This window comes from Odontesthes bonariensis, chromosome 3 (assembly GCF_027942865.1).
Source record: "Odontesthes bonariensis isolate fOdoBon6 chromosome 3, fOdoBon6.hap1, whole genome shotgun sequence".
Classification (NCBI taxonomy): domain Eukaryota; kingdom Metazoa; phylum Chordata; class Actinopteri; order Atheriniformes; family Atherinopsidae; genus Odontesthes; species Odontesthes bonariensis.
In genome coordinates this window covers 31,856,314-31,866,865 of record NC_134508.1, presented here as the reverse complement: position 1 = coordinate 31,866,865, position 10,552 = coordinate 31,856,314, and the positions used below count along the sequence as shown (strand labels likewise).

The following is a 10,552-nucleotide window of genomic DNA, read 5'->3' as shown; positions in this document are numbered from 1 at the left end:
ATGTTTCTGTATTGTTTTATTAATGCACTTTTGAATTACTCTGTATAATCACGTAGCCTTTTCTCTGCCGTTCAATGTTTGTAATTCATCGCCAGCTCTTTATTAAATCCATGGTGGTCTCCCGTGAGTCGTATGCAGGAATGAGAAATTAGTCATTACTGTAATTTAATGATTTCTAACCAAACAAGACGCAACCTGGACCATTGCAGCCCGCCTCATTCCTCCCCTTCAGTATCAATCCCGAGGGTCTGATCTTTGGGAGCAAGCCTTCTACATTTCTGCTTAATTAATTGTGTTTAGCATAAGCGGCATTCTGTGGTGAATGTACAGTTTCAATTACAAGCAGGAATTGACTTAGAAAATATGAAATTGCTTATAAAGTGATGGTTTATTTGGAGTTTACCCTCTTTACAATTAGGTGAAATGCTTTCTCTGCTACAATGAGCGAATTTAAGTAAGTTTAACATATGTTTGTTCAAAGAAGAGTTTTGTAGAATCTGTGTAATACAATCTTTGATTGTATTACAATCTTTGATTGTATTACACAGATGGAATGGAGATGTTTGTCTTGTATTTATGAACACGATTGCTACACAGGAACTTTACATTTCAAAAATGTATTTATTATCATGTCAGAGGAGGAGCCTGTGCATTATATACTATGATTTTCTGTCCCTACGGTGTTTGTCACATGCAGGTAAAATATGAACACAGTATTTTCCTGCCTCCTATCAGAGGCCTTTTTCTAACCTGTTTGGCTCCAACAGAGAAGGGAATAGAGCTTCATGTTGATATCAGTAATGATGGTAACCACATTATATGCAACACAATAGATGGACATCTTATTTACCCTTGGATCCCACTGATTCAGCTGGCTGGCATTGCTACCGGGTCTAAATAATCTTTTCCATTCATCCATTATCTTTTACTTTCCTATCATGCTACCCAGCCAACCTCTTCCAGAAGGTTTATTTATTTTAATGGCACACAGTAACAATACCTTATGGGATGTAATCGGGACCAAAAAGGAATAAAAGTTAGCACAGTTTGGTTTCTGATGTAAACCATGAATATAATACAATAAACTTAGACTTGGATGACGCCCACATCTAGTTTGGGAAATGGATCAAATAGGATTGGGGTTGTTTTAGGGTGCTAATTAGCCATCTCTCACTTGGCCAGATTTCAGATGGCTTTTAGTGAAGTCTGTTCATTTGAAGGGATATTGTGTGGTGAAATTTTCCCTTTTGTGTTTTTGAACATGGCCTATTTTTGCATTTGCTGATATTCACATTTCAGTTTTACCATGAGAGCTACCCCGATTAGCTGTGAGCTATCCTCCTCCCACTGATTTTTTTTTTTTTCTCTGACAGATTATTTGCTTGGTGTGCTAATTCTAAGTCCCAACAGCTCCTGCTGAAACAGCACTATGACCTGGTGAGCAACACAGACCACACAACAACAACAACAACAAAAAAAAAAAATCAAAAGTTTTCTTCACATAAATATTCATTGAGTTAGATTTATTGAGATAATACTGACATTTGTAATGAATAGTAGTCACCAGGCTTTGAAAACAACAGGTACCATTGAAACATTTTGGCAAAACTTAGCTATGTAACCTTAGGTGACTCAAAGTCAAATATCATAACATCTTTTCTGGGTTTTATTATTGTGGCATTCTCTTTTGTCTTAAAAAGAGGACTTGACTTCCTAATAAACTTAAAAAGAAAAAAAAAAGCCAGACTCTCTGAAATCAATTAAAAGAAACATAAGAGATATCTGCTCCATAAGGCTAAAAAGAATGGAAACGCTTAGGATCTTCCACACAGATACGCATCAAGAGTCACAGGGCTCCTTGTGGCGAGAAATTAGCACAAAAGTTTCACATCACATGGTTTTGTTTTAAGGATGATTTTTTTTTTTCAGGTTAATCCACAGTCTTTAAGTCAATAAATATCTTCATGGTTGAGTTTGTTTAGTCCATAGGAATAGAGCTATAATACAAAGAGAGATTTGGTGGGTGGCAGAGCTCAGAGACAGCTACTGTTGATGCTAAATCAAAAGTCCGAAATCTGTTTGGCTATATAGTCTCAATTGATGTTTCCTGGTACTTTTTCCTCCTTTTGTTCACTGGAATGACCGTTAATACTGTCCGTGTTGGTCCCTTTTTTTATCCACCAATCCCTAAATCACATGGTGTCCAAAAATGTCCTACTGTGTTGGTCAAAGAAACAACGTGTGGTTCCAAATAAGGTTGTCCTTGAAACACACGACTATCGGGTGACCTAGAAACAAAGAAAAAGACAAACAAGTAAGCAAACATAGGATAAATGAATAAAATTAGTAAACTATTCATTTTCAATACCCATTTTATCCTATTCAGGGTCACAGGGGGCTGGAGTCTATCCTAAATACCATTGGGAGAGAAACAGGGTACAACCTGGACAGGTCACCAGTTGTCAGAACTCTTTATTGTCATCTTTAAATCAAATGTATTTACTCTATTATTATAAACACAGCAAATACTCAAAGATTAGAGCTGATTTTGACATTCTAATGCCCCACTTTAGTCTAGACTGAAAAATCTCAATGATTATCCAAGTAAGTGCCTTGAAATCTGGCATTCATGCACTCATAACTGGAATAACACCGGATATCCCAAGAATTTTCACACACCATGATCAGCCAGCCCACAGAAAACTGTTATGCTTTCAAAGAAATGTATTTTAGCAGGAAGTCTGGTGTGTGAGTTTAGCTGAAGGTGTGGCACTCGGCAGCCAGTAATCCAGGAAAAGGATATTTTGATGCCGGACGTCATCACAGTGTTTGGTTTGTTTTAACACTCGGTCTACCAGAATTCTGCAACTACTAGAATGACATGTCATTATTTGTATATAATTTGGATTATCATTAGATCTAAGAATAAATTGGTGGAATTGGTAAAAAACACATCAGGACACTAAATTAAAACTATAATTATTGAGTGTTTTATTTATTTAATTGACACAACATAACTTCTCTGCAATTACACATGCAAACTCGAACTGCAACCATGTTCTCTGTGAAATAAAAACAAATGTATCCTGCTTTCAAAATAGGTTGGTGTCATCATTAGACCTTAACAATGGAAATGATGAACTATTATGAACATTCCTAAATGCTGTGATGGCTGCCAGCCAGCTGAAGACACTCTGTTATGATGCTTGTTTTGCTTATGGCTCACAATCACTCACAGTCAACACAGGTAACCTGGTACAGGTGCAGCTCCCACACACCTTGTGACATTTGACACAAGTATCCTTTGCTTTTTTTTTTTTATCGCACTTTCTTCGCACTTGGCACTGCCTTCTCCTCTCCATCTTCTGCTGTTCCAACCAGGGCTCTTGCATCACCATTTGTCTGGGTTTGCTGTCATGTGTTCGGAGCAAAGCAGTCGCATTATGAAGTTCCTCCATGACATCATCTCATCAGTGCATTTACTGAACAGGATCGAAGCACTTATGGCAGCCAGGTCAAGAATATTATAAAACACCGCCACTGGCCATCTTCGTGTAGGTGCTTTCACTGAGTATTTCCTTGCCATTTGATCAAGCACATCTACTCCAACCTTGGTTCTGTTGTAGTATGTCACAGTCTCCGGTTTAGCCTTGCGGCCAATTGTGATGTTGACAGCTGTGTGGACAGTGCTTAGAATGGAAACATTTTTCTTGGTTTGCATTGAAAGACTCTTAGGGTCACATTTCAGCACCTCTATAGTGTGCAGGGCCCTTTGCTCGTTTACAGATGGAGGAAGCTCTTGTCTGATCTGATTTACTGTACCAACCAGGCTTGTTTTCTGGGCCTTTAGAGCCTTAGCAAGTTCAAGGGAAGTAAAGAAGTTATCAGTGGTGATGTTTCTCCCCTTCCCCAGGAACGGCTCAGCCAATTTCAACACCACGCTGTCTCCCAGTCGCTGTTCTGGCCTCCGTGTCTCATCTTTGCCCAGATATGGCGCAGCATTCAGCATATATTTGGTATCAACATCAGCAGCAAGCCAGAACTTAATACTAAATTTATCAGGTTTGCCAGCTATTACTGGATGAAGCTAGCCTGGGAATTCCCATGCTGCTTTGCGCTCGATTTCATTCTCACTGCAAAGTCAGCCTGGAAACCACCGCCCTTGTTTTTGCCAGAGTTTGGGAACCAATCACAGAACAGGGGGGGGGCAGCAAGACGATGACGACGTCCATGCGCTACACCGAAGCTTGTAGAGTGTTAATCCAACATGACAGCGGACATAACGTTACCGTTCGACGCAGCCTTAGAAAAGTTTCGGAGTAGATTCATCCTAGGGTCATTTGAACCGTGACATCCAGGCAAGTAGCCCACCCGAAGTTTTTCCGATCTTGGCTGAACATCAGTTGAGTTACTGAGTTATCCCGAATAGCTTAGTACAAGCGCTGACGGACCCTGGCAGTATCTCCAAAATTACCACACTAAAATCACATGTCATGACACCAAACTTCTACAGTAGTACAAATATGGTCTGTACTCACAAAACGATGCATTTGGAAGTTTGTACATAGTCCAGGAGTTTATTATTATCATCAACACAAGCCTGATAGCTTCTCTGCTGCTAAAGCTTCGTTGACGTCACTTCTGGGAGCTGTGAGCTTCAAAGTAAGATGAGGGTTGATCTACTACTGTAGACAACAAAGCAAGGCTGCTCAATTTCTCCATTATCAAAATAGATTCACAACTCTACAACATAAAAATTCATGTAGATTATAGCATATAGGCCTACTTTGTTGTTAATTTAAGTAGCTTAGAGCACAAGTTTACTTTTATTTTACTTTTTTTTCTTCTTCCTCGTCGAATTTCTGTCGTCCTCTGGTATAAGTGATACAATTGGCTATGAATCGCGCGCAAAGCAGCATGGGAAGAACCTGACGTCATTTGATGGACATTTGTAGCGCCCAATAAACGGCTCTAGGCATTCGTAAACCACGCCTCAAATACGAGAAAATGCACACCTAGTTCCCAGACCACCATCTCATCGAGATTGTGGACGCGTCAGCCAGGCTAGGATGAAGCTGCACCTTGCTTTTGTTGGGAAGATTCTCCATAACTGTCATTTTCTTTCTACTTGTCATTTTTTGTCTCTCTAGGGTTTAGAGTGAAGCTATAACTAGGTTTTAGCTTCACAGAGCATAAAAAACAAACGGACAATAGAGCAGGGGAAAGAGCGGGAAAATGTAACAAGTAGTAAAATATGACACCCCATGTAAAAAGCATGCAGTCAATTTGACTGCTATGGTCATTCGAGGTAATAATACTCAGATCTCTTTTCCGTTTTGAAATTTTAATGATAAAATAATGTTAGAATAAAATATACACATATTTAGGAAAAGTCAGGGTCTTCTTGGTACATAGGTTTTTTGTAAACCAAGTTATGACGTTGCAAATTTTGAAAGCAGTCAAAATGACTGCCTTGGTAGTTCGAGTGTTAAAGCAATACATTATGTTTTCTTGACTGTCTCATCTTAAATACATAACCTTCAGCATGTCATGTTTCTAATACATAGCCTGAGCCAAGTTGTTATGTGTACAACAGTGGTGAAACAACAACAATTTATGGGAACACTGGATGCAAGAACACTAATCCTACAAAAATAAGTTACTTGAGGGCACTACCGGTGAGGACTCCAGCTTGACTCTCCCACACTGACAGTCGGCCGTTTAGTGTCATCCTTTATCCCCTCTGACCCCCAAATGTGAACTTTTTGCCTAAAAATGTGATGCATCAGTCATTACGTGACTATCTCACATTTTGCGCAAGACTGGGTTGTATCTGCTCAAATTTTCTATTTGTCCGATAACAAATACCTTTAAAAAGGTTAGCTACTGTGCTGTGTGACTGGGACACATTCAACTACTTCAAACAGCCATGGCGTCATGGCTGTAGACCAGAGGTCTTCAACAGAGGGTCCGCGGAGGTACTGCAGGGGGGTCGCAAAATCTTTGGTTGATTAGACGATTTTTAACATTTAAAAATTTTTTTTTTATTTATTTATTTATTTTTTCAAACAGTTTTTTCTCACAAATTGTGTGCAAACGTGTGCCATCCACAGATGGTTTGAGGATTCATTGTCCCATCTACATGCATGTTTAAAGTTAAAATCTGTGGATTATATGAATAGCTCAGTGTTGTATGCAAGATGTTTGTTTATAAATGGCAGTGGCACGGCCACCCTGTACCTTGCACATGTTTAAAATAAAAACATGAATATATTAGCCTGTGTATTATTTGAATAGCTTAGTATTGAATGTACAATAACAGAGTAGCTATGTTTATACACGGCACTAGGCCCCGTTAAATATAAAACACAATTGTATGCCATATAAATAGTAGGGGGGTCCCTGCTCCAACTCTCCATCAGTTTGGGGGTCCCTGGCCTGAAAAACGTTGAAGACCCCTGCTGTAGACGCTTATTAATCAACTAATAATTTCAGCTATCCTGTCGTACAAGGTGTGCTTACTTCTAGCTGACATGTTTATTTCTTTAAAACATCTGTGTTGTCATACAATTGGGCAGCTAGAAGGCTGATATAACAGAATGTACACTATGGTCATTAATGCTCATGCAAACGTAATGAGTATTATCATTCATGTTGGCTTACTCCTGGTATATGTTTTGTCAGATGTTTTCATAATCAGTCTAAGATGTTCAAAGATGTATTTTGCACATCTATCATTTTTGTTATAAATAATCTGCATGTGATTGTTGTTCATTCTTGGTTTGCCTTTTAAAAAGTAGAGAAACCTGTGACTTTCTGTCATGCTCTGTGATAAATTTAAAACATGCTAACACATGCACACAGAGCTCAAAATAAGAACTCCTGTGGGAATATTTGCACATGGCTGTCATTCATTTAGCAGTTGGTGGGGTCCCACAAGTAAAATCAGCATGACATTACCACCCACAATCAGTATTCTGAGCAATGTCATTCAAAAATTCTGTGCTAGTGGGATTTTTTTATGCCGTTTACAGCTGTAGCTGATGGCCCTGTGCTCGCTGTTTGGGGAGATGCAATTTAATTTCCCCTTCCATGTGACAATCTTCAGGAATCATGGTGTGAGAAAGGATATGGAAATGATCCGAGCTTGCTAAAGTTGTAGCACTGGCCTGTAGACATAGTAGGGCTGTTCCACTATGGTAAACGTCATGATCATTTTGGTCAGCACAGACACTTAAATCAGGTTCCTCCATTTACTCACTTTTAAACATTGTGCATTTATTGATCTTTTAAAAATATAAAATTTGCCATTTCTTGTGAGGCTCTTTGAAAAACAGTGTTGACCAACACTATTTTTCCAGTGTTAAATTATCTTGGCATGTTTTTTTTCAGAACTTATTTAAAAAGAAAAGGAAATACGAACACAGTCCCAGATCAATAAGAAGGTAAAAGCTTAAATGAACAAAACAGCAAAACAAAGCAAAGCAAAGCAAATGCATTTATTTGCAGCAACAAATGCTTAGAGCTTGATGAAACCTCATCAAAGCTGTTAGGATGCTGTGGTGTTGTGGGTGTCACTGTGAGGGTAACTGATGAGTAAACACACAGAGGGGAATCACAACAGAAGGCAGTTCCTCAGGGCTTGATGCTTAAGCTGCTTGAGGATGAAAGACCACACTTGACTGGTCATCTGTGGGATCAAAGTTTAATCGACAAAAGGCATAGTTAAGCAATCATATGTGCACATGTGTATTTTTGTGTATGTGTACTCTGAAAGTACTGTTTATCTTTGAAAATACATTTAATACACAATTTCTGAATAATTTGGACAGTTTTTTGCAAAGTGTACATTTTTTTCAATATTAGTTGCTCTAAATTCTCATTCCTCATCAATAGTTTAGAGGTATAAGAAAAGAAAAATCTAATCAACTGTCCACATTATGATTCAGCTCATCTTTTCAGGTAATCTATTGAGTCAAAATTCCCCACCATTTCTTATCATTAAACTCAAAAGTCTTTTTTAATCCACTGTTTTGACTTACAACACAGTAGGGAAGTATTATATACAAATGTATTTTTGATGCCACAAAACGTCTAATTTTCATAAAGAAGTAAACACAAGAAAAAGCTAAATAAACATCTTATGAGGTATTTAACTGTGTGACTACTTTTGATATAAACTGTAATTTAACATAGCCAATTAATTAATCTAATTCATCAAGCCAATCAGCTCTCATATTGGTGAATTTGTTTCTAACAACAAATATAAACATCAGGCAGGCAGCAGCAGGGTTGAATCTGCACCCTTAAGACCAGAGTACAGTTCATAGCTTTGTGACATGCATCAACAAGGACAGCTGGTAGTTTGGAGTTGGAAGTCAGTGAGGGATCATGTTGTTGCACTCACTGCTCCTACTAGCTGGTTTGGACAAGTGAAATATGAGAAATGTGAATATTCAGGTGAGTTATTATGTCCTAGTGACACTTTATGTACGAGTGCATTATTCTCACAACTATATTTCTTTTATTCGACATCTTTGTGATTGACCCTAACCTTTGCCTTTGCCTAATTTCAACTCGCTACAATCTAAGTCTACTTGAGATTGTCTCAAGCACGAGCAAACCATTAAATACACTCCCACGCATAGAACCTGGGGTTATGTAAGTAAGACATGATGCAGTAATAGACACTGCTACTTTGACGTCACCACTCTGTATGTGGGTGGATGTTTTTAAGCCTTTTAAAGCATTTTGATTGAGCTAGAATGTGATCTGATTGAGAACCTGAGGCCACCATTATCCATACCGCATCAATAGTGTTGCACCATTTTAGCAGCCAGAGGAGTCGCCCCCTACTGCCCATTAAATTAGTACACATCAAGGCAATTTCACATTGACTTAACTTTTCAGACATTGATGCTTTGCCCTTCTATTATAAGCACTTTATGTACACAAGCAGCATTTGTCACTCAGGATTTGCAAGGTCAGCTGACCAGTAAAAGGGTTCCTGTTTAGTCTGTCTTCAATTCAATTCAATTCAAAAATACTTTATTTATCCCAGAGGGAAATTAAATGTTGATGTAGCTCAATTAAATCAAGGAGTTATTATAGATGCTGATGGCTGTGGGCAGGAAAGATTTCCTGTAGCGGTCCGTTTTGCATCCAAACTGAAGAAGCCTTTGACTGAAGAGACTCTGTTTTCCGATAACAGTCTCATGGAGAGGATGTTCAGGGTTGTCCATAATTCTCTTGATTTTATGCAAAATCCTTCTTTGCATTATTGTCTCCAGAGGTTCCACAGTCGTCCCCAGAACAGAACCAGCCTTCCTTATCAGGTTGTTGAGTCTTTTTAGGTCCCTGGTTCTGATGCTGCTGCCCCAACAGATGACGCAAGAGGAAATGACACTCTCGACAACAGACTTGTAGAATATCTGCAACATCTTGTTGCAAACCTTGAAGGACCTTAGCTTCCTCAAGAAGTACAGTCTGCTCTGTCCTTTCTTGTAGATGGCTTCACTGTTGTGTCTCCAGTCCAGTCTGTTGTCCACATGAACACCAAGGTATTTATATTCCTCAACCACCTCCACTTCTTCTCCCATGATGGAAACAGGGTTTGATCTGACCTTGTTTCTCCTGAAATCTACAATCATCTCCTTTGTTTTGTTAACATTCAAGATGAGATGATTGTTCCCACACCATGCCACAAAGCGGTCCACCAGCTCTCTGTACTCAGCTTCTTGTCCATCTCTGATACACCCGACAACTGCAGAGTCATCTGAATATTTCTGTAGATGACAGGAGTCTGACTTGTACTTAAAAGCTAGAATAGTAAATATTTCATACATTTGTAGTACCGGTAATGTTAGACAAATTTTCATTGTTTCTTGAAAAGTAAGCTTACAGACAGCTATCCATCAACAAACTTCAACACTTTCTCTGCAAGCTTCATAGCACCTGTCAAGCGGAAAAGCTCTGTGTTTTTTTTTTGCTCTTCGTTCTCTGATTGATGGGAAGTGAAAAGCAGGAGCCGCTGGGGTTATAATTCTTGACATTACCAGCAGGACTATAAACCTAGCTGCTCCTGAAACATGTAGAGAAAGATGGAACAAACAGAGCTGTCCGAGGAGGGGCTAGAGGGTGTTAAGACGTCTGATTTACTGATGTTACTTCATCATGAGGTGAAACCACGCCATCATTTTTTATCTTTTTTTATCAACAATGCCACCGCTGGACATCAAAGAAGAAAGGATTTATAATGCTGCATGGGGAATGTTCTGCAAGTGTTGACAGCTGCAGTATTCATTTGGGAGGGAATTTGTGTGCTTTTTCTAAACAGTCTTGCATACTGCTTTCTCAAAAATGGTGATGACAAATGAAAACACAGGTGAACTATATGTTTACTGTTACAACAAAATAAAGGGCAAAAAGACATGCAAATGTGTTGTAGATTATCACATGTATTCATTTGAATACATTTACTTTTTAAATCTATTTTCATTGCAAAAACAGTTGATTATCATAACTTTAAACCATCAAAGTGAGGACAGAGACT

The 10,552-nt window shown here is 38.7% G+C and overlaps 1 protein-coding gene across 1 annotated transcript in view; it reads right to left on the bottom strand.

Annotated features, from left to right (window-relative positions):
• Positions 1-1,000: 1,000 nt before the first annotated feature.
• Positions 1,001-10,552, bottom strand: part of tafa3a (TAFA chemokine like family member 3a) — a 127,191-nt gene continuing 117,639 nt past the window's right edge. The window contains exon 5 of the mRNA XM_075462220.1: positions 1,001-2,288. Within this exon, the coding sequence (XP_075318335.1) occupies positions 2,277-2,288 (12 nt within the window). The 3' untranslated portion in view covers positions 1,001-2,276. The remainder of the gene's footprint in view (positions 2,289-10,552) is intronic.